This window comes from Amphibalanus amphitrite, unplaced genomic scaffold (genome assembly GCF_019059575.1).
Source record: "Amphibalanus amphitrite isolate SeventyFive unplaced genomic scaffold, NRLGWU_Aamphi_draft 001370F_arrow, whole genome shotgun sequence".
NCBI classification, from domain to species: domain Eukaryota; kingdom Metazoa; phylum Arthropoda; class Thecostraca; order Balanomorpha; family Balanidae; genus Amphibalanus; species Amphibalanus amphitrite.
Window position 1 is genome coordinate 97,639 of NW_024882863.1, and position 27,420 is coordinate 125,058.

General features: G+C 48.3%; 1 protein-coding gene across 34 annotated transcripts in view; it reads left to right on the forward strand.

Annotated features, from left to right (window-relative positions):
* Positions 1–7,180: 7,180 nt before the first annotated feature.
* LOC122372533 (myosin heavy chain, muscle-like) overlaps positions 7,181–27,420 on the forward strand; it is a 36,940-nt gene continuing 16,700 nt past the window's right edge. For 5 of the 34 annotated variants that reach the window (XM_043349795.1, XM_043349796.1, XM_043349790.1 and 2 more), the window contains exons 1-17: positions 7,184–7,198; positions 9,428–9,565; positions 10,498–10,651; positions 11,082–11,382; positions 12,393–12,420; positions 13,812–14,001; positions 14,457–14,619; positions 15,161–15,264; positions 17,000–17,137; positions 17,522–17,641; positions 17,915–18,064; positions 18,724–18,894; positions 22,545–22,724; positions 23,041–23,194; positions 23,939–23,991; positions 26,693–26,780; positions 27,150–27,267. In XM_043349795.1, coding sequence (XP_043205730.1) covers positions 9,507–9,565; positions 10,498–10,651; positions 11,082–11,382; positions 12,393–12,420; positions 13,812–14,001; positions 14,457–14,619; positions 15,161–15,264; positions 17,000–17,137; positions 17,522–17,641; positions 17,915–18,064; positions 18,724–18,894; positions 22,545–22,724; positions 23,041–23,194; positions 23,939–23,991; positions 26,693–26,780; positions 27,150–27,267 — 2,171 coding nt within the window. In that variant the 5' untranslated portion in view covers positions 7,184–7,198; positions 9,428–9,506. Of the gene's footprint in view, positions 7,199–8,966; positions 9,048–9,427; positions 9,566–10,497; positions 10,652–11,081; positions 11,383–12,392; positions 12,421–13,811; positions 14,002–14,456; positions 14,620–15,160; positions 15,265–15,929; positions 16,034–16,999; positions 17,138–17,521; positions 17,642–17,914; positions 18,065–18,723; positions 18,895–19,527; positions 19,699–21,213; positions 21,385–22,544; positions 22,725–23,040; positions 23,195–23,938; positions 23,992–24,385; positions 24,436–26,692; positions 26,781–27,149; positions 27,268–27,420 lie in introns of those variants that run through there. The other 29 variants (XM_043349814.1, XM_043349794.1, XM_043349791.1 and 26 more) reach the window with 15 other exon arrangements.

A 27,420-nucleotide genomic window follows, 5' to 3' on the forward strand; every position in this document is an offset into this window, starting at 1 on the left:
AGGCGCGCGAAATTTTTGAAAACAACCTTTTCCTCCGCTTTTTAGGCACGCCTTTTATACGATCACCGTTCAAAGCTCCTCTCGCTCTTTTACCAAATTTGAAGGTGTAAAAAATACCTAAGGTTTGGTCGGGCCGCTGCCACACAAACTGTATAGAAAGCTTGGCTCATGGGTGTCGATGTATAAAAGTTTATTGGCGGTGGCATATCTACGCACCAGATCACCGTATCGGATTGATACCGGAGCGCGAGATGCGTAAACATCATCCAAATTACCTCAGACCAGCCTTCATAGCCTTTTCACAGATGCATACAGTGTACCCACATAACCAGTTTCAATCACCGAAACTTCAGATGCCTGCTGTTGCGGCCGAACCTGTTGACAATACTTAATCGTAATCCATATAGATGCCATGATGCACGTAAAGTAGGATCAATCCGTTAAGACCAAAGACGTGTTTTATGCATCGTAGAGCGTAGATAGTTTTGGTAGGTATAGGTACTTCATTCATTGTGCTGAATGCACGTTCATTTGTGGCAGTTTTCACAGGCAAGACATCAACTATGTGCAATAGAACGACTAAGTTGAAAAACATGCCAAAGGAGTAAATAAATGATAAGAGGGCAGCGATCAACGGATGTTGCCAATAGGTAGAAGGGCTGCGATCCACAGGAGGGCGCTAATAGGTAGGAGAGCCCCGATCAACATCCCGAGTTTCGATAGTAGGGCACCGATAGGTAGGAAGTTGGCGAGCAGCAGGAGGGCGCCAATGGATAGAAGGGCAGCGATCAACAGGAGGGCACCAATAGGTAGGAGGGCCCCGATCAACAATCAACAGGAGGGCGCCACCAGGTAAGAGGGTGGCGAGGAACAGGAGAGCACCAATAGGAGGGTGGCGATCAACAAGAGGTCGCCAATAGGTGGGAGGGCGGTCATCAACTGGAAGTCGTTAATGAGCGGAAGGGTGACGATTAAAATGGGGGTGGCAATGGTGAGGAGGGCGCCTTTGCTCAAGAGGATGACACGAACAGGAGGGCGTCTGTGCGGAGGGCGCTGGTCAACAGGAAGGTACCAGTGGATAGGAGGGCGGTGATCAACAGGAGGGTGCCAGTGGTAAGGAGGGCGGCGATCAACACGAGGGCGCCAATAAGAGAAGGGCCCCGATTAACATTCAACAGGAAGGACTAGGGAACCAATAGGTAGGAGGGCGGCACTGAACAATAGGGTGCCAAAAAGGAGAAAGGCGGCCTTGAAAATTTCACATGAGGGCGCAATAGGTAGGAGAGCGCCAATAATTATGAGGACGCCGATCAGCAGAAGGGCGGCAATATGTAGCAGGGTGGCGACCTACAGGAGGGCGCCTTCGGGTGAGAGGGCGCTTATTTACGGGACAGCGGCTTACATAGGCGACCACCGTTACGCTTAGAGAGCTACAGCCTACAAATGTGGTTGGAGGGCGCCCGAGGGAGCCCTCCAACCGTATTTGGGGGGCGTATTTGGAATGGGCGTCCTCCGAGGGCGCCCTCCATCCGTATTTTCCCTGTAAACACATTCGCGATTGGAGGGCGCCCTCCAGTCGCGATTGTTTTTCGATTCGATTATATCACAATTGCATTTGCGATTGGAGGGCGCCTTCGGCGCCCTCCAATCGCAAAGGGCGCCTTCGGCGCCCAAGGGGGGGGCCATGGCCCAGTGGCCCCCCCCCTGCCTACGCCCCTGCGACCTATATCCCCGGGAGGGGATCCGCGAGGTGGTGGGACGCCAGGGGTGCTGTAAGGGACGTTATCAGAGGTGTCATTAGGCACAAGGTGTTAGTGAATGGCGTCTGGCTCAGTCACCGAGTTAACTGATTATTATAGTGTAATGCTGGTTTTCCGAACTTTCAGGGATACTATCGAGTTACAAGGGAATAGGGATCAGCTGTCATCCGCAGTCCGCATTGTTCCCTCCCTCAATATTACGTTCTTCCGCCTCGTACCAATGTAAATTTCACAACAACGACACTTGTTTGGCTTATCAACATTCAAATTTCGGTCCGCTTTTTCAGTCATCAATCAGAAGTTATCAGTAGGTAACGTGAACTTATGGCTTCTCAGGCGATGATATATCCACTGATGAGTACGCTCATTGCTCAATGCGTTATATAATACGGCGAACCGATGCAGGAATCTGAAAACAAAGAAACGAACATCGAGTAGGAGAATCCTTCAAATTAAAAACGACCCAAAGGTTCCTTCAACTCCCCCCCCCCCGCACACATACACCCAACACTCCACGAAAAATTCAGACCACAAGCACGGCGCGGTTCTAACAACGGACAACGTGCATTTATGCGCTCAAGCTCCTCTCAACCTTTTCTTCCTCGTTTGCTCTCCAGTCTCCCTCTCGAGTTTTTCACAGCTGGCCCACGCCCAGCATTCTCTTCTCCTTTACCATCGTCCGACACTCGCCGACCGCCTAAGCCAGCCTGTCGCCTGGTCGCTGGATGGGCGCCGCCGCCGAGTGTCAACGGCGGCCACATTTTTAACGAGACACCCGGCGGAAGGCCCTGAAGCAAAAAACGGCATAGTCATGAGTCAGAGCGATAGAGGCCTTGTGGAGACAGTGGCATTTCATTGACAGTGTCCAGGTTTTTAGGCCGTTTACGAAAAAGAATGTCGGAAAATTAGGTGACTTTCGGACAGAACGTCCAGGCTGATGTTTATTTAGAAAGCAACGCAAAGGTCATCGAGATCAATTAATCTATTAGTTCATTGAAATCCATGCCTGTCTGTGCCGGCTCGTTTCCAAGTTATTAAGATGCATATCTCCAGTCACAGCCGCATCCGCAGTGCAACGGCGGTGACCGCCACTTTGGGTCCCATACCGCGGGGTACCGGCGCACGCCACTGCGACATGCCAGTGCCAAGATAAACCCAGGCCGGTCCACCCCTTGGCTGACTCACTGCCGGTCTGGGCTCCGCAGCTCACCTGTTCTGAGTGAAGCTCTCTGCCACCAAGCTGACCCTGGTCTGGCGGGATGGGGAGGAGTAGAGAGTCTGAAATAAGACAGGCAAATGTTATATTGGAAAATGGGATTCACGAATAAGCACTGTTACTTTCATTTTCATAGACGTATCCGCGAGCCTTCGGTGTCACAGCCACAGCAAATTTAAACTCACCGCGTGACATTTTCAACATTTCTCCTCTCCTCAGTCTCAGCGGCGCAATATTCCTTACAGCCGCAGCCGTCTTCCGCCGCCAGCGCAGACTAGCCTGCGGGGTAGGCTGTACCGCCGCGCAGGTCTGTACGGCGGCACAGTCCATCTCACAGGCGGTCCGCCTCAGTTACTGATGCCGAACGGGGCAGCAGCGTGTGAATCAAGCGTGAAGTAATGCAAAGTATCGGTGCAGAGGGAAGTTGCGTTGCGTGGCACATATAATTTGTCACAGCTCAAAAGAAAGGCAAACTGGGATGTTTGGCGATCCATGGCAATGGACATGAGGGGCCGATACCTCAGCAGCGTTATGTTTCCCGTCTCACTCCCAGAGAAAAGAAATGATGAACATCCAAGGACATCTCTTTGAAACGAATATACATACACGCATCACTGAATTCGATTGGAGGTGGCTGTGCGTCTGCCGAAGAGTTGGGTGGCAGTGGCCGGTGGGTGTCAGTACCGGTGTCGGCGTCAGTACCGGTGTCGGCGTCAGTACCGGTGTCTGTGGCGGCGGCAGTGGCGACAGGACGGCCAGAATAGACCTGGGCGCGTCGCCAGAGCGGCGTCCCCGACAGCCGCGGCCGTACCGGCCACCCGGACAAACCCGACGGCCAGATACAGGAATTCCGAAACTTCTAGTGAGCGAGTTTACGTAACATACCCGATAAGAGATAGTGCATCTAAGATTTCTAACGATAGTCGATAGATCGAAAAAGTATCGATGTTGGGTAGGTATAACGCCGATGGTGTCATTTAATCTATTGTAAAGCGTCAACAGAACACGCAGGAAGAAAACAGAGACGACGACGTTTTATATTCAGCACCATTTTGTGACAGCATCCGTTGAGGGAAACGATGTCGCACTGACGCTTCAAACGTAAAAAAAACATTTTCCAATACGAGTTGTCAGGACCAGTGTTCGCCAAGGGCCGGGCCAGCCCACAGAAGTCCAGGACCATTGACTGGGCTGGGCTACGGGCTGGACTGGGCCCTCAAATATGAAGGATCAAAGCCCATCGTGATGTGGATGGGCCGGCCCAAGAACTTTAAAATGGATTCAGATATTGCGCCGGAGATAAATGCCATAACTAGATAACATGCAGATTATTATTAAGACAATCAATTGCATGATCTGAAATTAATTCCATAACTAAATGACATATAAATAACGTTATGGCAATGAATTAAATGGACTGAAATTAATTCAACAAATTTATTTATTTTTTGAATCAACTTATTTTTGACGGGCTGGGCTGGGCTGGGTGGCATTTTTATCATGAACGGGTTCGGGCTGGGCCGGCCTGTGAACACGCCCTGGGCCGAACTGGACTGGGATTATGTGGTCTATGGCGAATACTGGTCAGTGCTACAGCTCTGACGAGAAAAAAAATGTTTTGCTTCTTGACACTGATCAATAAGAATGAGCAAAATTTCCGAGCAATAAACCAATCATGGGATTGATCATTGAAGGGTCGAATTTTGGGTATATCTAAATAAAACAAATATTTCTACTGAGCATAAAGTATAAATAAAAAAAGAAAATAAGATCAATATAAATATATAGTGAAAAATGAAGCATTAATGAAACATTATCAACAAAATTTAAAAATAAACACCCTTTCAGCGTGAAAACTACGCTCAATCACCTTGACTTAGGTCCTACTCGCCACTCCAGTAGGTCGTGCTGTTAGGTACCCATCACAGAGTAGAGCATCACATATACCTCCGGTGCCTGCGTGTCCACCTCTGTGCCTATGCCCCCCCCCCCCGGCCCCGCCGCCTTGCCCGTCCGGTCGGCCGTCCGTTGGCAGTGGTTCGACATGCCTCCGCCGTCTCTGGCCGCCCTAACCGTCAGTGGCGGGCAGTGTGACGGAGCACCCATCACACCGACCGGTCACCTCCCCCCCCCCCCAGCCGAGCCGCCGCTCCCCGTGACGCCCCCTCCAGACGCCCCTCTGTGACGTTCCGCCCCCCCCCTCCTGACACCTACCTGTGACGTTCCCCCAGTGACGTCACAGTCTGTGTCTCCTTCCACTGTCGCGGCAGCGGCTGACAGTCGAGTAACAACCCCTCCCTGTCCCCTATCTACCATCCCAGGCTGCTTTCTGATCTGATAGATGCAATACGGTATATACTAGAATAAGCGTAGAGGGGAGCAGGAGATGAAAAAGGTGAGGGACTTTTGAGGCCAAGCCAATTTAAGAAAATGAGAAGTTAAGTAGGAATAGAATGCGAGCTGCAAGCTATTACAGTTATAAATATTAAATAAAAACTTGTGAAAAACACGAGATCAGAGCCAAGCACTTAAGCAGTTTGACAGCGAAGATGGACTTTCCGGAAGTCTATTCTACTTTCAACCGGCGGCGAGACGAGCTCCCCTCCCCCTCTCGTGCGGTCCCTGGGTGAGCTTGAACTTCACAAAAATAAACAAAGCAAATTTCTTTCCATGACAGGAAGCTAAGGCAATGGAATGAAAGTCTGTAGTTAACCGATGACTAATACCTACGTCAGGTCCATGAACTTTGGATGTTTGGATGTTAGGCTTTGGATGTTAGTGAATCACTTCCGAATAAATGGCAACATGTTAGTTGCATTACCAAAAGCTTCAGATGGTCATACGTTTTTATTCAAAAGGTGATATTCAAGACATCTCAGGTGACGTTTAACAAACATAAATGACTTAAGACACATGACGTCATAAAGCATGCATTCGTAGGCCCTGATCACGAATATGTGCCCGAGCTCCAAAACTTAGCAACAATATGTATGGCTCAAATCTGCCAAGCTCGTCCTCACGTTCTGGCGATGTTCTTGAAAAACCTTAAAAGACTCGTATGCTGAAAACTGATTGGTGTTCAATGTTCATGTTGTTACGCATTCTCAGCCCATGTTACCATATCGCGTAAGTTAGTCGTCTGTTAATAAAAGAAACATGATAATCTTACATCGGTAAAACACACCGTCCGCAATTTAACGTTCAGTGTTTAAAGGATTGGAACCAGTGTTTGTGAAATTGCAGCGGCATGCCCGTAAATCGATCAATGATTCAATCCGACATATTTTCGAACATGTAATGGAATGCTAGTTCAATATTGACCCCTCCTTCACCTACCGAGATGTAAGTTTACTTTCATAACATTGGACTAAGCTCTGGGTAAACGTTTTCTGTGAAATGGATCGAAACATGTTTGCATTGTTCAATCGACCACAAATCTCACTGAATTAAGAAATGTATACCTAGACGCACCTGACCTAGCAGTGAATGTGCTCAAAGTCCCAACAAAAGTCTTGTGCTAAACAATCGCGCTGCTTGTAAGTTACACGTGTGAGTTAAAAACATGTTCTAATCTAAAAGACAAAGGTTACTGGACTAGCTGTTGTGTTGAATGCGGTTATGTTTCAGTGATCGAGGAACGCTAGCCTTGATAAATACTTGAGCTCAGATTGGTTGGCTTTTCGGAACAGCTTGAATACTAAGCAGGTAGTTTGAGAGATAGGAAGATAAGACATGTAATTGAACTCTTTGACAAGATAACATTTGACAAAAAAAAAATGTTATGTAGCTTCTTACGCCATTCTCTCGGCGTGATTCCAGACCCCTGGAGCGCCTCGGCCGCGCCATTAAAGGTCACCCAGAGCCCAGCTGAGCGGGTCCACTGACCGGTCATCCCTACTGACCCTAGGATGACCCGGGCCGTGCCGTTTCCCGGTGACGGAACGAGAGGACCGTCTCCACACGGTCACCGATGGCCCAAATGCCGGTCATACCATCGGCTGTCAAACCTCCCCCACCTGCCTGACTCACCGCCCCGCAGAGACACGCGCGCCTATTGGTCCGCTTCAGCGTTAGCCAATGGTGGACGGCCGGCCGACGGACCAATCACCGTTTGCGAGACAACAGCTGTCGTCCGTCGGCTGGGTCGTGCCGGGTTTCGGATGTCCTGAGGCTATAAAGTCGCCGGTGACCCGGTCAGAAGTCACAGAACCGGTCCCCGAACGTAAGTGGAAGGCGCGAGCGCGTGCGAAATACCGTGGAGCTCACCGGCGGCTCGCCGACAGGAGCACAGTGTGACAGTGACGTATAGTAGTGGTGCAGTGACAGAGCCTTGCAGTACCCCTGCAGGAACCGTAGACCCTTGGCCTGCGTTTGGCATCGGTGATCCGCCGGGGCCTCATCCAAGTAGTTGTGTCGTCTCTCGGAGTATTTTGAGTGCTCGTGTGGTACGGTCGAGAATGCATGGACATTGAAACGAATCAGATGGTGTCGTGATTCCGTGAACGTTGTAGAATAGATGTAATATAGTGTGTATGTGATAAGTGGTACTGATTTCAGACAACAGGAAGTGAATGATTGGAAACACACCACAGCCAGTGAATGATGTAGGATAAATAGTGGAACGCATGCCCGCAGGTCAAGTTGTGTGATAGTTACATTAGTAAACGTTTTTTGGTTTACTTAGAAACCCGTCGGCAAACCTGAAACTGTGATTGCATAGATGCAGCATGCCTAAACCAGGCAAACACTATTGGTTCTATGACTTGCTTACTTAAATCGACATGTATCGTTGCACTTTGCGACATTACATCGCATTGAGCAGTTTTTTGTAGTGTATTTATAGGTGCATTGATAACAGGCTATGTTGTTATATTACGCTACGTAGCCACGCTAAATTACGTTAATATGATAAAAGAGCTTGCAATGAAGCCGTGAGTGACTCCCTAATGTTTTAGGTAAACGTGAAAAAGAACATTTCATCTTATTGAAATTTCATATTAAGTTAACATTGACAAATTGAAATTTTATTTATATTTTATAAGTGATTGGCAATGGTATCTGATAAATGTGCATAAAATCGGTCCCAAAACAATAAGCTGGGTACTTCACTTACCATGGTGATGGAAGCATGTTAAACTGATAAGATGCGCACAACGATAAGCCCTCTGAGTTACTTTATCAACTTAGAGATTTACCAAACATGTCATGAATGTAGTAGTTTCTTGTTACATGTTACCGTTGATTGATCTGGTTTATCATCTTTCATGTATTCTCGTTTTTATTGTTCTCCAGTAACACTGTAACTAATGATTGCCAAAATGATCGAATGCGTGGTGAAAGATTCACAGAAGGAAAAACGTTTAAACACCAAAGTGAAAGCGGATTTTACGTCATAGATTTACTGAGCAGAGATTTACTGAGCAGCATTATTTAAATTATCATTTAAATAATTTAACATCGCGGTTTTTTTGACGTTTTCGAAAATGTTTTGACTAATTTATGCGGGATGCTACTTATACCTAAAACATCTTAGGTATGCACTATTTCGCCGTAATCAAGCTTAGCAAAAGGACATTTAACTTTATTGTATAGGCAAGAGGTTGGAATATTCTACCAGCAAACCAATGACTATGAAGAAGCTGTAAAACTATGTGAATGTTCAATATTCATACATAAAAAAAAATCAAAAACGCAAAAGTGGCAAAACAGTGTAGAAAGAAGTCAATGTTTTGAGTAAATTGAAACTCAAGCCCACACTGCCAGTATCTGTACGAGTATTCTATTCTCCATTTGCTATCGTTGGCTATCTCTCGCCGCCCCCTAACGGCGCTAGTTCCGGGCCAGTCCGCGAGGAATTTCGTGGCCGTCGCCATCGTCGCGCCCGTCGCCGGGCCTCGCTGGCAGCCGTTCAGCGATGTGGCCCCGTCGACTGCGACGGAGGGTAAATTTAGCGGACCGGATCGGGTGACGCTGGCCACGGTGGACGGGATAGAGGTGGTTGGAGGGCCACGAGCGACTCTGTGCACCCGCAGGGGGTTCGATAGGACGGTGGCCAGTGATAGACTGAAAAGGTGGAGAATTACTGACAAGTTTAAATAGACGTTGTTTTGCGGGAGGTGATGTAAATTACGCAGAGAGGCAAAGCCGTTTAAAAAAAGATATAGATACAACCGATTTAGGTGATTGTAACATCTCACCAGAAGACATATAAAAATTGAGCGAGAAACAACTCTTTGAAACTTAGCAAGCAGGACTGCAAGCTAACACTCAAAGTGCATGAAATCAGCACTCAGCAGCATTATCTTGTCTACCAACAGCTTCTCAACTGAAATTAACTCACAATCCCTGCTCACAATCTGATAAAAAATAAGAACAACAAACAAAATCGCCGCCAGCGGGATTTGAACCGACCCCGGCGGCATACTGACGTTTTGCACGTGTGTTTCCGCAGGGAGGTCTCCTAGCGTCGGGTCTGGTCTGAGTCGAAGCCGCCACCGACTCTTGTCGTCCGCCGATAACAAGTCGCCGCCATGCCCGCCCCGCCGAAGAAGACCGACCCGGCTGACGACCCAGACCCCTCTCCCTACCTGTGAGTACCGCTCTGACCTGACCTGATCTGACCTGACCGGACCGGCAACCCAGACCCCTCTCACTACCTGTGAGTACCGCTCTGACCTGACACGACCAGGTCTCTCTCCGTGCCTGTAAATACCGCTGACCTGACCTGATCTGATCCATCTCTACATCACTCTGAAGTCTGAACAAACCCAGTCCCGGTACATGTGAGTACCGTTCTGACCTGATCTGACCCGTCTGCGTACCTTTGAACACCACTCTGACCTGACAAAATTCCGCCCTAGCGTTAAGTACGACCCCAGCCTGATCTCATTCGAGCTGATCCGTTTCTTAACATGCTAGACAGTCTTGGCCTGGCTCATCGCACTTTGATCTGTCTCCAAACCGATATCGATCCCAATGAATATGAACATGCATCCCACTGAATCGGTCTAGCATTATTCGGACCATTTCATGAATCCAATAGATCACTATACGTCAGGAGCGCGGGACTAATCCGAATTGCTCCCAGAACAGGTCACTCTCTTGGGATGTCTTTTGAACTAACGGGCATCACCAATGCCTCTGACATCAAGCACAGCCCCTTTTCTAAAAAATGTCGTCCCTTTCACCCCTCCCATCTTATCAAGCAGTTTATCTTTCAGCTCTTTAATATAGTGTTAGAAATTGCCAGGCCTGATAGACTTTTACAATCAGGGAAGTGCCAAGTCTCCACTTCACTAAAAAAAAAAAAACTAAATTTAGACCTGAAACCGGTCGTTAATTCAATCCCCGCATTTCATGGCGAATCCCTGCAGTTTGTTCTTGTAATGTCTTTCTTCGTTCCTTGTGAAGCATTTACAACGTTCTTTTCCTACCAGATCAAATTGGACATCCCTCCAAAATCTCCCAATTTCTCAACGTCGTCTGACCTGACCTTATCTGACCTGACCCCTCCTCCGCCAGGTACGTGTCGCTGGAGCAGAAGCGCATCGACCAGACGAAGCCGTTCGACGCCAAGACCTCGTGCTGGGTTCCCGACGAGCAGGAGGGCTTCGTCAATGGCAAGATCGTCGGCACCAAGGGAGACCTGGTCTCCGTGCAGCTGCCGAACGGAGAGGTGCGTGAAGCGGCCAGGGGCAAGGCGGTTCAAAGGAGGGTCATGGCGGGGCGGCAACTATGATGAGGGTGTCTTTCTTGGTGAAGAGATGTCCATTGACGTGCTGCCTTCTGTGGGCACGTTAGCCATCGACAGTACTTATCTAACGCGACTAGAAGGAAAGTCTGGTTGAGTCTTAGCGCTAGAATCTTGGAACTCTTGGAAACAAACTTCATGTGGAGATCGGTTTGCGTAGGAAAAAAGCCTTGTATGTAGTCAATGAAAAGCCCTGGCTTTCTAGCTAGATTCAATCACCTAGAGTTCTAAGGAAAACTCCACCGAAAGCAGATTTATATAAGAGGTCAACATTCAAACATTTCAAACACCGTAAAGGCACGGAGTCTGACGTCGAGCCACCGCGCTGACATCTCTCCTGTCCTTCCTCCCACAGGAGAAGAACTTCAAGAAGGATCAGGTGCAGCAGGTCAACCCTCCCAAGTACGAGAAATGCGAGGACATGTCCAACCTGACCTACCTCAACGACGCCTCCGTGTTGAACAACCTGAAGCAGCGCTACTTCATCAAGCTCATCTACACCTACTCCGGCCTGTTCTGTGTGGCCATCAACCCGTACAAGCGGTTCCCCATCTACACAAACCGCGCCATCAACATCTACAAGGGCCGCAGGCGCAATGAGGTGCCGCCCCACATCTTCGCCATCTCCGACGGCGCCTACACCGACATGATGACCAGTAAGTTGGAGAACATGTCGGCAGTGGAGAACATGGGTGGCTGGTGGGAGTTACCAATGAGTGAGTATAGGTTCGCTGAGTGGGAACATTAGGGAAAGTTGTCCCAGAAAACAATAATGCAAAGCTTCATACGAATTTTGTTATCAGTCGTACACGTATAATCTCCGCTCCCTTCCTCCGTTGAAAAAATATTTTCACTTTGCACTTTAAAATGCTTTTCCCTTTATTGATAGATTGACAGACAACATTGCGAATTTCACACAAATTTTCATCCATGTCCGATTCAGTCATTTTCGCACATTCAGTCATCACTTCCGGATTCGTTTGCGGTTTTCGACCCGACCCACCGTCGTCAGCTGCCGACCCAAATTTGGCGCGTGGCGCGGCTCGGCTTTCGCGCGCTATTTTTGGCGCGGCCGGGCGCGCGCGCGGCGTGTCACCGAGTCTGGGCGACTTGGCCGGCGCGCCGGACAGCCGTGCCATGTAGCCGGGGCTCCGCCATTGGGGACGAAACCACAGAGCCGCTACTTGGCAGCCAACCATTTGGTCCATCGCGAACACTTACCGCTGAGAAATTACCGCGGCTGCGGGACCGCGGTCAATGGTTGTATCACTGTATCAATGTTTTTAGGAGAAGGGTCTCCCGCGGACGGAAGTAATCAAACCACCCGTTTTGTTGGAAAATGAATTGAATCAATGCAAACACGATCACTTTCAGGTCTCCGATTTTCTACAAAGATCAATATTTGTTTAGGCGCTGAGGCTTGCTAACATTGCGAGGCAGCAACCTACCTCAACTGACTGTCACTGGCAACAATCGGTTGGAAAGCAGCGGATGCTATTGTCCATATGACACCTTCATAGGATAGAGGGAACAAAATCCGACATGTCAAGAGAGATTTAAACAAAAATGAAACTACTGCACACTGATCTTGCTCGCATTATGCATTATGCAAGTCCCGCAAGATCGGAATGGACAAAATGTCTGACGTATTTTTTCTTCATTTCAGACGCCGAGAACCAGTCTATGCTGATTACGTAAGTATCCAGCACACACTAAGATATCATCGCACACAAAAAATCACTGAAATGATTCATTGTGGCAACTGGCAACTATTGTTACCCGCCATCAAGCATTACAATGAATAATACGACTGCTTCTGAATGGATTTTAATCCAAGATGACCTTCAGGCTTTACAGTACAAAATGTCTAATTAACAAAGACAAAAAGCAGCGGCGCATGCCTAATCTATGTCTAACGATAAGTGCGAGAATCAAACATTCAGGCGCATGCAAAAGTGATCACATCATTCGGCTGAGTAGGAAGACCTATGTAAGTCACAGGCGCGGATACAAGGGGGGGGCCATGGGGGCCATGGCCCCCCCCCCTTGGCCGATTTTTTTCAAAAATAAAATAAAAAGTTAAAAAGCTGAAAAGGGGGCCTCCTGAAAATAAAGTGGCCGAAATCCGATGAGTTTTTTTTTTAACCTACCCACTTAGTTATTTCTTAGAAGACTAGCTGAGAAGACTTCTTTGTTAGAAGATTGGTAAAGCTTTTCATAACTTGGAGGTCTCTTATACTCACAGAGATGACCACTTTTACAGGGCCTCCTAACCTGCACAGAGGGCCTCCAAGCCTGCACAGATGTCCTAACAAACACAAAATCTCTTAGCCTACACAGAGGCCTCCACTCGCATCCGAACAAAGGGCCTCCTAGCCAACACAGAGGGCCTCCTAACTCACACAGAAGGTCTCCTATCCTGCACAGAGGGACTCCAAGCCTGCACAGATATCCTCTTCGCCAACACAGGACCTCTTAATCTCCACAGAGGGCCTCCACTCGCATCCACACAAAGGGTCTCCAAGTCTGTACTGAGGGCCTGCGCTCGCATCTGCACAGAGGGCTTCCTAGTTCACATACAAGGCCTCCTAGCAGGGGCGGATCCAGGGGGGGGCGATAGGGACTATAGCGCCCCCCCGGGCGACTTTCTCATTTTCTTTTTTTTTGCAAAAAAAGCATGATAGGGGGCCCCCAAAAATAAAGTGGACGAAATCCAGGCTTAAACTTTTGGGGGTAGGTAGGGCCCCCATCGATGGGGGGCCCCCGATTCGGAATAGCCCCTCCCTTGGCAAAATGCTGGATCCGCCCCTGGTAAGTCATGCCTACCTCATTAGTCTCAGTCGACAGCACTAAATCCACAAAACTTCCCTCCACATCTCGTTCTCTCGCCAAGCATCTCGAACGTGCTCTCTTTTCAAATCGACGTTCCGAATTTCGACTACCTTCCTTTTTACGCTAAATTCACACCGAATACGTTTATTTGACGTGTAGACCTCCGCACTTTTCTCACGCAAACACATGTACTTTCTGAAAGACGTAGTCTCGCGTGAACCAAAAGTACCGACTCTCATCTCTCCACCCCCAGCGGTGAGTCCGGTGCCGGAAAGACTGAGAACACAAAGAAGGTAATCGCGTACTTCGCCAACGTCGGTGCCTCCGGCAAGAAGAAGGATGATGGCAAGGGCAACCTGGAGGACCAGGTCGTCCAGACCAACCCCGTCCTGGAGGCCTTCGGCAACGCCAAGACCACCCGTAACGACAACTCGTCTCGCTTCGTGAGTGGTCGGGGTCGGCAAACAAACAACAGCAAACGTGGACTGGGTTTTTAGGGTAGCTCAGCTACCCTAGCTGAAAAACAATATCAAATTCTTATCTGTATTCAATGTAAACGCATCTTATCTGTATTCAATGATGTTTACATTGAATACAGATAAGAATTTGATATTGTTTTTCATTAAAATACCCTAGCTGAGTTTGCTACCGTAGCTGAGCGGTGACTCTTCAATCAATTTGAGAGACACTGATCTTGATTTCTTGTACAAGCTAGATCAACATGAAAAGATTCGAAACTAGTCTTATCGAATTGAGTGTGTAATGCTGAACGCATTTTGACTTAGTTGAGTTCTCGATTCAGAAATAGTGAGATTCGGAAGCCTAACTCCCAAACTATCAAACACCTTCTAGCGAATCATCACCTCGCTCATCTAACCTTCTCTTTCTTCCACCCCAGGGAAAGTTCATCCGCATCCACTTCGGCACTGCCGGCAAGCTGGCCGGCGCCGACATCGAGACCTACCTGCTAGAGAAGGCGCGTGTCATCTCGCAGCAGCCGCTGGAGCGCTCCTACCATATCTTCTACCAGATGATGTCCGGAGCCATTCCCTCCATCAAGAGTGAGTTTCAATAGATGGCACGTGATGTCGAGGATGAGGAGTTCCATGGCTTCGAGATGTGTGGTTGGATAATGGATATGTAGCATCCAAAGAAAACATTGTGAATGTTTGTGGTGGGTGATGTGTACATACAATCAGCAGAGGCATTAGATATAGGTATGCAATCCCGGTTGAAGCGGGTCAACCCATCACATTTTACAGGGTATAAGGTTGGCTGTTGGTAGATTTCAAGTTACTTCAGCATGGCCTGTAGAAGCTAGCATCGAGCTTATGTCCCATTGTAGTTACATAGATTAAAGACTGCAGCACTTGAAGATGTTCACGTCTCTGGAAGTGCAGAACAGGTCAACATCCTATCAAGGCTGGAAAGGGTTGGTCACGCCTCTCGGCCTCTCGCACATTTCCTGTAGCTTATTGTAGTTATAGCATGATAATCACGATTCGATGTAGTCGTGTTGTGACCTTGGTACCTCTCAGTTCGTACCAAAGCCGCCTCATAGCCGTTTCGTACCACCGGTAACTAGAATCGCCCCTTGTGCAGAGGACTGTCTTCTCAGCGACGACATCTACGACTACCACTTTGTCAGTCAGGGCAAGACCACCATTCCCAATGTTGACGACGCCGAGGAGTTGGTATTCACGGATGTGAGTGCGAAGAAGGAGCTCTGAGATACCCCTCCGGACTAATACCATCAGTTCCAGCCGGTGTATATGTGACTAACCAAGCTGATCGCTTCTAACAGACACTGGGTGATGGGCGATGGCGTCGACAATTGTCCTCTCAACTTGCTCACGCTTGTCTTGATCCGTGTCCCCTGCGCATCGTTCGCCGCTTTGATCTGTTGAAATGTGTCGCGCTTCAACGTAACACTTGCAATGCCTTTTCGCCCGACTACTCAACACAAATCTGCTTTCGCTAACTTGCTTCCCTCAGCTCATTGCACTTCAACTTCAAATTCGAAAGAAATAATACAAGTTAGCCCTTTGACGATCATGGCACAACAACTTCAAGTAGATTCAGGTTCCTCCTTTCCCGTTATCAACCGGCATCCGGCATGCGAAAAACATGCAAAATCTTGTCATAACACTCCAATAGCAAACGATTGACGAAGTCTCACAACAGCAAAACAATTACCTGTGTAACGCTCTACCTTTTTGGAAATTACGAACACATTTCAATTATTCTCCATTTTCATCATTCTTCCGATCCAGAAACAAAACACTAGTAAAAACTAGCAGAATGACCCTGAAACCAGAGGCGCTGATACATTTTACATCGCGCTAACGCCATTTTGTTTGCGATTCTGCAGAGGACTGTCTCCTTAGCGACGACATCCACGATTACCACTACGTGTCCCAGGGCAAAACTTTCATCCCGGGCGTTGACGACGGCGAGGAAATGACCTTTACCGATGTAAGCTGGTTTGGCAAGTGTATTTGAGCGTGGTAGAAAGAAGCAGTTGACGTGGTAGAAAGAAGGGTATTTCAGCCCGCCAGCGACTGTTCCTACAGATTAAGTCGTAGAAAATGGGTTGTATGACTCATCGCAGATCCTTGTCCAAGTATTAAAATTTTAGCATGTTAAGCCAATTGAAGAAAGGAAGACCCGTAGTTGGAATGGACGTAGTTTTCAGCACTGGTTGGAATGGGTATCCTCGTTAGTTTTAGACTTAAAAAAATACTGTGATCTGTAGTAGCCAGGAAGTATCTCAGTTCCTGTCGACAACAGCCGAATAGCGCAGCTTCACCAGTCACCACAACACTATGAGGCGTACCTATCTGTAGTTAGCAACAGCCTAAAAATGCCTTTCGTCCTATTAAAAACAAAACTTAAGCTTAGTTGCTTCCACTTTGCATGTACCTATTTAGTTACAATTATAAGTGCACTGAAAATATAATGTGTACATATTTTGCACATCTAAATACCTACGCATGAGACCCTCATACCAGGAGTCCCCGTGACCAGCGTTACTAAAAACATAACAATTTTTAACCCATAACCCATCACGGAATGTCCTTTGTGCGTTCAACCTATAGGTAAGCGATGTTTGGTCAAGTTTTTGAGTTGATAATATCCAAGCTCAGTACGAAATGACAGTTCAAGCCTCAATGTGTGTTCTTCACTTTACCTAAATGTTCGTATATCTATCACTGACTGATGACCTGTTTAACTTTATATGACAATCTAATATGATGACAACTTAATATCGCAACATCATCATCACACGGTTAGATGAAATACCCATCTACCAGCGATCTAAAAAAGATTCTTTATATCCTAGTCAACGAAGCACTATCTCAGTTCCTTGTGAATTTCTCATTATCTCATTTGAACTCCACAATTGTCATGACCTCTGACCTGACCTAACTGCCGGCGCAGACCGCCTTCGACGTGCTGAACTTCAGCCAGCAGGAGAAGAACGACATCTACAAGATCACCGCTGCCGTCATGCACATCGGCGAGATGAAGTTCAAGCAGAAGGGTCGCGAGGAGCAGGCGGAGGCTGACGGCACCGCTGTGAGTAGACAAAACATGGCCACGCCCACGGACTGCTCCAATATGGCCACCTCCAGGTGCTACTTCGAAATTTCCGCTTCTAGCTGTTATTAATGTGACCATCAATTGCAGCCAGTGTAAGCAGGGGTTTCTCCCGCTTTCACTGGGAGCTGCAGAACAGGCGATTATTAATGCCGAAACAGCATCATTTCAGATTCAGGAAAAAATTCGAACAGAACCCATGCCATCACCAAATCAGCAAAGACAGCCGCCGAGTTTCCCTCTCACCTTCTTGAGAAACGCTTTTCATCAGCATAAGTATTGCTTTCAGCTACTTCAAAAACAATACTCGAGCCTGCACTCGACGCACCCTAACACCCCGTCCCCCACTTCTTCCGTTCGCAGGAGGGTGAGCGCGTCGCCAAGCTGATCGGCGTCGACGGTCAGATGCTGTACACGAACCTGCTGAAGCCCAGGATCAAGGTCGGCAACGAGTTCGTCACCCAGGGCCGTAACAAGGACCAGGTGAGAGGTGCACTCTGAGAAACGCGAGCTGGAGCGGATCGAAAGCGCAACAGCTGTCAATGCACGTGTCTGCTTAGCATATCTATATATTTATCTTCTACAGGAAAGACTGACTTCTACGACGTTCACGTAAGCTTGGCCTCTATATGTCTTTAGGAATAAAACAGGAAATACTGGGAGTATCTACCAAGCTAAATCATTTAATGCTCGTTCATGCAACGAACTCGAGCGAACGCACAGCCATGATCTTACCCGTTCCTCTCAAACACTCAGGTGAACTACTCGATCGGTGCCATGGCCAAGGCGATGTTCGATCGTCTCTTCAAGTGGCTGGTCAAGAAGGTGAACCTGACTCTGGACACCAAGCAGAAGCGCGCTCACTTCATCGGTGTGCTCGACATTGCCGGCTTTGAGATCTTCGACGTGAGTTTGACTCGCAGCGTGATAGGAAATAAGTTTGGAAAGGATCGGATATCATATTCATGTAGTGCCTGCTTCCAGGTAGCTGGCTATAACTCCCTTCTTATTTCATGCCACACAGGCTTCAATCTTTAATTGTTCACATATAATAAGCCACTCTCGATGAGCTTCTTGATGAGCCACGCTCGGAATAGGTTTTTTCCATACCAAATTGCAAGCCATTCATCTTATAGGCCATCAATATGTTTGTAAAAGAAATAGGTACTAAAGACAGCGATACCATTTGTGCAATGAAATGTGTCGATTCCTTGTGCTCGAAACTCCAACCCGACCCAACACTGACAACTGTTCACAGGCCTAACCGTCGATCTTCAGCTACAAGATGACTCCCTCGTTTCAGCACTCTCTTTTCAGGAGTGACGCTGCTGAGTTCGTGATGCTCCAGACTTCCTTTTTCAGCCGTGCCAGAAGAACGCGGCACCATCCCTCCTCACTGTTCTGATGTAGTTGTGCCATCGTCATCTCCCGTGTTCATCGTGGTGCTAACTCTGACACGCGAAGCTCACAGCACCTTATCCTTCGACCTCATCATCCTAAGATCCTTCGGGTATATCTCCACTCCTCGATGACCATGTTTCTGACTCTGACAAACCACCACCCAGTACAACGGCTTCGAGCAGCTGTGCATCAACTTCACCAACGAGAAGCTGCAGCAATTCTTTAACCACCACATGTTCGTACTTGAACAAGAAGAGTACAAGAAGGAAGGCATTAACTGGGTGTTTGTCGATTTCGGAATGGACTTGCAAGCTTGCATTGAGTTGATGGAGAAGGTAATTACAGGTCCAGGTCATCGAGACGACATCGGAAGGGCATGCGGCGTAACCGGGCATGTTTGCTTGCATCGCAAAGTGGATGCCGACTTGCTGAATTGTAGTGTTGACATGGTAGTTTGCAGTTTCAGATCGCAGAACTGGCTGCTACTTCTACGCTCGTGGCATGCGGTTAACAAAGTCGGCATCTATATAATAGTGAAAGATGTGTGCTGCAGACCAGTCAGCAGCCTTTGCGTAGCCACAACGTACTTCATGGAGTGCCTGGATGTTTAGCATCGTCTGACAGGATATAAAGCACACTACCATACCAAACGTTTGGATGGTGCATGTGGAATGTCGATAGCATAGTTGACTTTGGCAACCACGAGCCGACACCAGATGTGGAAATTTCGAGACGTCCTAACTTCAGGAACTCTTATTAGAGCGACATGCATGCAAAAACATAATCGTGTTGTGTCCACTCATGGATGCCAAAGAAGTTTAATCGTGAATGGTTTCCCCGTCTGCCTGTCTGGCATTTTAGTGTTCTCTTAGAATAGCACAGGAGAACCCGGCAAATGGACGCCAATTATGCATACGAGACGCTGGTTAAGTTGTGGTAACTAACACGCTCGTTGCGTCGCGTTTTAGTACAACGGCTTCGAACAACTCTGTATCAACTTCACCAACGAGAAACTGCAGCAGTTCTTCAACCACCACATGTTCGTGCTGGAGCAAGAGGAGTACAAGAAGGAAGGCATTGACTGGATCTTCGTAGACTTTGGCATGGATCTCGCGGCGTGTATTCACTTGATGGAGAAGGTGCGAACGCGTGAAGCTTACGTGTGAACCCCTCGCGTCCTGCTGTAAAATCCAAACGCACATTTTGTTTGCTTCCAGAGCGGCTCAGTCGTTCTTTGTGTGGACTTCCAGGTCCCAAGGGAGTCCTCATCTGCCTTTGAAACCACGTCTCCTCCTCCCAAACGCCTGCTAACATTCTGCATATCACTGTTGCATTTAAAAAAAAATCCAGAAAACAGGCGCCTTTTGCTTTTTGCTACCTGCTGAAGTTTTCTTGTACTGCTTGTCACCCCGTTGTGGCTTGCATTTAAATCTCCATCATTCCGTTCCCTTCCCGTTTGGGTATCTGTCGCACGGCATGAAGAAGACAATAATGAAGACGAAGGAATTACTTCAAAAATCGCAACAACTGAAGCGAAGCATTGAAGGATTTGGACTATCGCAACAGTACTACAACAAAGCCCGCCAAAGGCCACCAGTTGTTTCGACAGCATGCGCTTATCTATGCTGAGCCCAAGAGTTCAACCTACCCTTTCACCCAATCAGAAAGAACCCTACCCGCAAGAGTGACTTCAGCCCACGTCAATCTTTGCATTCACTGCTACCACCAAAAACCTCACCCGCAAGTGACTTAGACCAACGCCCATCTTTTGCATTCACCGCTACCAGCAATTATCCACCTCTCCAGTTATGGCTCTCAATGTTCCCTGCCCTTTGAACGCCTCGCTACCGAAAAATACCTACCCCGAGTTGCCCAACGCAGGATGACTTCCCAGAATTCTGCACTCATCAACCCCAGCTTGCCCCTTTCTCATTGCCGTCACGCTATGAAGAACGTTTAGCAGTTCTTACCCTGTTTTGCAGCACCCTGACCCCACCGCTGGAGTGAGAATGCCCTCCAGTATCCACCAGCAACCCAAGCGGAACCCGACCAGGAGATGTTTAACACATTTCACCCTCCCAGAATATTGCCTTTCCCTAATATACTGCTTGGAACATCTCTGTGACCCTCAAGCACCCCACCCCAGTTTACTCTTACTCTTTTACAGAACCCCAGCAGGATCGGACACCAGTGCGGATCGTCTTGCTAGCTTATTCGCTTGCCCCCCCCCTCCCCCTGCTGCCCGACTGCTCTTGACCCATCACAAGCTGTATCATGATGCCCTTGACGCCTCACCCCCACTCGCAGGAGTTGAAGTCCATCTCCCCCACCCGTTCCCGCTTGGCCCTCAAATTCACCCCGAATGTGCCCCCCCCCCTTGCTGTTCCGGCAACCGGCTGCCAATATGTGCTCTGCAACCCGACCACCCCTACCCACCCGACTTCGCCCGGCAAGCTTGACCACAAAAGCATCATCTGTATTCTGTACGCCCTGGCCCTACTGTATTTCTTTTTACACCGCCGATTGCTTCCCTCGCCCCGAGTGCTGCCCACCCTCCCACAGTGTGTGCCACGCCCTGTTTTACCCCACCGCAAGCGGCAATCTTCCAGAACATCTTGCGACGTTTCGTCTCAACGATAATCGTTGTTTTCTAGTTCAACGGCTTTGAGCAGCTGTGCATCAACTTCACCAATGAGAAGCTGCAGCAGTTCTTCAACCACCACATGTTCGTACTTGAGCAAGAGGAGTACAAGCGTGAGGGTATTAACTGGACCTTTGTCGACTTCGGTATGGATCTCCAGGCTTGCATTGAGCTTATGGAGAAGGTGGGTGAACGAAAGGCCTTAATCCCAAGTGGCGATGACTTGGGGTGAGGCAGTGCATGCTAACTATTCATTGTCGTCCTTTTGAGGTCTACGACGCTCCGCCAAGAGTTGTGCAAGAAAAAAAGGTGGTCACTGGTCGTCCACGTTCTTTTTCGTCAGTAGTAGCGCGCTCTGCGTAGTTCAAAATACCGATATAAACACTTTCAGTCTTTGAGTTACGAGTCCGTCTTTGTTTATTAATCGTGGCATCTACCGTGTTTCCTCTTGGTGGCTTGCTAGTTTCTCTTTAACAAAATCAGGAGTAACTCTCTCAGGATAAGGTTTGGGATAAAATATCCAATGTCCATACAAGTACGGCACAATCGCCATGTAAATTTATTAAAATTGGTGCTGGGGACCAAAACATTTTCTTCTATAGTTTAGGGATCATATGGACTGCAAGACGTTTCACGTGCTAAACCTAAATGTATATGGTAGCTGATGATTTAATTGGAATCAATGTGCTCATCAATCATCCAGCGATACATGCTACTCTTTTAGCTCACGAGCAAGACGTTGAGGAAATGACGAATGCTCTCTAAGGAAAAGATGTCTTTGGGATTATGAGCCTTTACGAATGGCGCATATACTTATCGCATTTTACGATAATGTGCATGACTATTATCTTTATGTATGTCATCGTGCATGATTTACGGTGAACAATGCATGCAATAATTTGTCAAAAGACACATCGCCGGAAAATGTTAATTGTTAAGTGCAAAAGCACACGATTAGATTAGAAAATGTTGTTTTCAATTTGCTTTATAAGAGTAAAAGTTTGCAAAATGATTTATTGAAGTCATATCAAAGTTCACTCAGTATCACATTTCAACAAGATTAATGTAGCTTACTAGCATGCGCTTAGCTGAAAACGAGTCAAAATATTAAGACCAAAAGATAATTAAAGGCTCTAAAACTAAAGGCCTGGAGACCCTCGTGCAGCAAAGGACAGCGCTTTTCAAGCACGATTCGTGAAATATTGACTCATATCTCCGCCTCGGCTCTTTTGCCAGAAGCGCGACACAATATGTGCGCGGAGTGCGGATTAGCTCTGTCATCCGCAGAGGGTCCCCAGAGCATTCGGCCCGGCTGCTGTAACACCCCACCCCCAACCATTTCAGCCCATGGGTGTGCTCTCCATCCTTGAGGAGGAGAGTATGTTCCCCAAGGCCACCGACAAGTCGTTCGAGGAGAAGCTGAAGAACAACCACCTCGGCAAGTCGTCCTGCTTCATCAAGCCCAAGCCGCCCAAGCCGGGACAGAAGGAGGCTCACTTCGCCATTGTCCATTACGCTGGAACCGTGAGTGGCAACGCAGAACACCAACAATTGTCGTTCAACACATCAACAAAGATGTGATGGCAGCACTTTGATACGTATCGCTCCGCAAAGAATGGTCTTGGATGTTGCCTTCTTATGCGACTTATACAGAGATGCTTAGCTTAAAGACAAAACAGGAGTTTTAAGATGGTATCTCGATGGCCCGATGCCCTGCCATCGTTACTCTATTGAAGTCCAACCCGCTTCCACGACTACCCTCTAAGCTCCACATAAAGGAAACAAGCTCCTTCCCACATCCCACTTCCAACTATCACAGCTCGCTCTCTGCCGTCCCCAGGTGGCGTACAACCTCACCGGCTGGCTCGAGAAGAACAAGGACCCGCTGAACGACACGGTCGTTGACCAGTTTAAGAAGGGCTCCAACGCCCTGGCTGTGGAGATCTTCGCCGACCACCCGGGCCAGTCGGCCCCGGCCGATGCTGGCGGCAAGGGTACGCCGGTTACACACTGATAGGGGAATAAGGGATGGTAACACAGCAGAACACTGCCAGACAATAACTGCAGAAGAGGGGAGGTGGTTGTTGTCACAAAGATGGAGTTACACACTGATGGAGAGTAACTGCAAGGGAAAGAAAGTACCAAATGATCACAAACCAACACTAACTCACATGTTGTCATTTGGGTCAGGGGGATGACACCTTACCACAAAACAACTTCAAAACACTATACATAATAACAGGCGTTCGAAACATAGGAAGAGCAATACTGACTGTCCATGAGGCACTACATACTGCAGGAGTAGGGTGGGGGTAATACTGGTTATTCACAACGCACATGTTTGTAGTCGGTAGGAGTTGTCGGTGGGGTAATGAAAACTGACAATGGAGGATAACAACTCTGGCGGGCAAGAACGACATGGTCAGGGGGATGGTAGGTAACTAAGATACCGTGCACTGATAGCTAGGAAATGAATGCTTCTGTTGGTAGTCATGTTGGTACTGTAGGCATTGACGACGACCAGAAATGTGAAATGTTTCCGTAGGTAAGAGCAAGTTCTGGCGAGTGTTTTGCTTTTCATGATAAATAGCGAGTAACTCTTCGTGTTAACGTTAACATAAGAAACTTTCTTTGCGATTCGTTGCTGGCAATCAAAGCTGATTTCATAATGAAGCTGATGTTTAGATGAAGCTCTCTCAGATTGGCCTGACCACGCCACTGATATTACCTAACTGCAGGAGCCAAGCGTCAGAAGGGTTCCGGCTTCCAAACCGTGTCCGCCATGTACAGGGTAAATATCAACTCTTATGCGCCGCGATGCTCAGGACGACGTGCCTTGCTGCCGGCAGCGAAACAATCTTCTTCACTCGCCATTTAAGTGATATGTATCGCTTTTAATATCAAAGAGACAATTTTCCCGCTGCCAATGCGAGACACGTTCGCCCTCGAAGCGGGCGCCGGGTCGATCAGAAGTCATCATGCCTAGCTCTCTCGTCTCTAAGTAAGCCAAGCTGTTGTTGATGACTCGGCCTTCGTCCCGGCGGCCGCTTCAATAGTGTCTGTCTCCGCGCTTTGAGCACGGTCTGACGACGGCAAGACGCCGGTCTGGCCTTCGTCAGACCGTGTTTGCGCCTGTGTGCCACTCTGGTGCGTCCATTAACACCACGATGTTGTGTCCTTTCAAGGCGGTCGCAAGAAGGGCGCAGGCTTTGCCACCGTGTCTTCGGGTTACAAGGTTTGGCAAACGTGGATGAGTGTTACTGTCCCCCTCCCACCCTAGATGCACGTGCGCCCGGGCTGCGAGAGCACGAGCGCAGTTTCGGGCCGTCGTGCACGAACCGCAGTTCGAGAGGAACCAATGCACGATCTTCGTCCGGCAGCAGCAGCAGTCGTGCACAGAGATGAGGCCAGCGGTGTCCTCGGGGAGACCGCACCCTCCCGCCCCGACCCAGAGCTCCCTCCACCCACCCCTGTACAGAGGTCGTCGCAGCAGGCGCACTCGGAGGCCAGCAGATCTGCATCGGAGGAGACCGTGCCCACTCTCTTGCAACTCCCCCCACCCCACCGCCTCTCTCAGCCAGCAACCCCATGCAGTGGACTGGTCGACAAAAGCACACTTCACAGGAAGCCTGCAGTAATTCGCACACCTTGGTTGTTGTTGTTGTTGCTGTATATGTTGTTGCACATACCGTTAGGCGGCACGGGCGGACATCGATAGCAGCGCCTCTATCGGTCACTAGGGAAAGCTGGGCTGTAGGCGACGAAATACCGGCTGAGTTGTCACAAGTTAAATAGGTTTATAGACATCCGTCTTGTGAAAAAGTTGAACTTTTGCCTTCAATATTTCTACAGGCAATTTTAGAAGTGCCTTCACATAGATTACAAAACCGTTTAGATTATTTTATTCACTTCGAGCCTTCCCTATTGTTCTTGATGATGCGGGAACTATTTCTAATTAGTGTTTCTAGCTTAGTAAAAGAACATATTGTGCAAACGATGAAAAAAGCATAAATGGAAGATTTTAAATGCAATTTTCTGTAACAAATAATGGTAAATTCTCTACACATCAAGGAAAAGGTGCATGGTAACTGATAATTTAAAGTTCTTGGGGCCAGTTGGTTTCTTCTTTTCTTACGTCGCCCCAATGGCCGCGAATACACTTGTGATAACGCCTATCGCATCGCCGGCATGTGATGATGATGCCTGTGACCTCAATGTTCGATACGACACCCTTGCCAACCTCTCTTCACCAAGACATGACCCCACCACCACCACAGTCGAAGCCCGTACGTAGTCCGGTGATCCGCCATGTATTACTCGCTTTCCCTAGCTCGCAGCGCCTTTCGCACTACCTCTGTGTCTCTGCTTGTGGTCAAGAGCTTGCATACTGCCGCGCAATGCCCTCGTCCAATGTTTGACGCGCTTGAGGCGTCAACTTCCGCGAGGGTGTCGCCAATGGTGGCGGACTGATGTCATTTAGTCGGCTCTTTTTTATGCTGCCCAAGCTCAGCCAGTGTGGGGTGGCGGCTGGCTGCATCCCACAAAAGGAGAAGCTGAACAAATCGGCCGTTGAGAAATTGCTACTGGGTCTATGTTGAACCACAGCATCGGTTCCTGACCACCACTGGTGACGCCTTTTTTGTATGTTGAGCTCCTAGCTAGCTGCACGTATAGAGAGACACCGTGGCCAGCATTACGTCATTTTTCGTCTTCGAGCCAAGTAGCTATTAGCTATTCACTATCATCAAGTGATAAGTGTGCATTTTGCTTCGGACGTCATGTACATCACAGTCATCTACTTTTTCAATAAAAACTGGCTATCCCAAATAATAGCGAATAGAATGTTCATTTCTGTAAGGCATGAGCAAGTTCAATTCCAGTAATTCATGGCCAACTCAGTTTGGCTATTATTGCGCGTGCCAGGAACAATAAATATTTTGAAACTCAGACAATAAGTGACCGGTTAGTCCAAGCGGATTGTTTTCGTGGACAGGACCTTAAATCGAAGGCTACTTGGCGACTCTATGGCTCATATTGTCATGCTGCTTTATCGCGTATGCCTTTTTGTGTCACTTAACGTGTTTTTCTACTGTCGTATTTGTTTTATAACATCATAGCCGCAGCCAGCTTTCTGCCTCACACAGGCTTCTGCTTTTCATTTCAAAACCGGCCTCCATTTTTATGGCCGTAACAGCTTTTTGTCTCACGCTAAAGCTGCTATAGTACTTGTCTCATGTGCTAAGTCCCATCTGCTAAGTCTCATGCGGCTTCCTGTGTTTCGTCCGGCCTCTTTTGTCGCACATCCTGAGCTACTCCATCTCACGGGTCCTCCTCTTGCAGCCTCAATCACCTTCTCCCCATCACCCCGACGACCATCTTCGCCGCGGAAATTCACCCGGCACCCTCCGCGACCCCATTACCTCACGTGTTGTCGCTCTGTCTCTCATCTCCAAGAGTCTGCAGAGCTGACCGACGCTTCGTACCGTCCACAGGAGCAGCTCAACGGTCTGATGAAGACCCTGAACAGCACTCAGCCTCACTTCATCCGTTGCATCATTCCCAACGAGTTCAAGCAGACTGGTCAGTTGGAAACTGGGGGAGGCCGCAGGGCTATAGGATCTCCTCCATGATAGCTAGTTGTTGGACTTCACGATGGAGACGCTTGGCAACTCATCGCCATTAACGGAGAATTGTAAATCGATCAGTCAATCGTTAACTTGAGCAGCCGTTGACATGCTTAGGTAAACCATGTCAATAATTCGCGTTCTGTCGGTCTCCGCTTAGAGTTTCGAACGTAAGCAGCATAATTCCTTGCTCAAAACGTTCACCGAAATCAACCACAACTTTCCGGACATGCCCCTGTTCTTCGCCAAACCATCACTGCATCAGCGGCTGACTCCGACCTTACTGCTTTCCTTCGCGACCAACTCTTTCGCCCCCTTTCCGCAGGTGTGATCGACTCCCACCTCGTCATGCACCAGCTGACCTGTAACGGTGTGCTTGAAGGCATCCGTATTTGCCGCAAGGGCTTCCCCAACCGAATGGTCTACTCGGACTTCAAGCACCGGTACGTTATCACGAAGTTAGACCACTGGGGTGGAAAGGTGCAAAGTTCACAAAATACACCTCAGCCCAGTGTATTGGACATAGTTAGTACCCAACAGGCCAGCCGGCAGACCTGGAGATATTTATACAAGAACGGTGCGAGACTGGGGCCTCG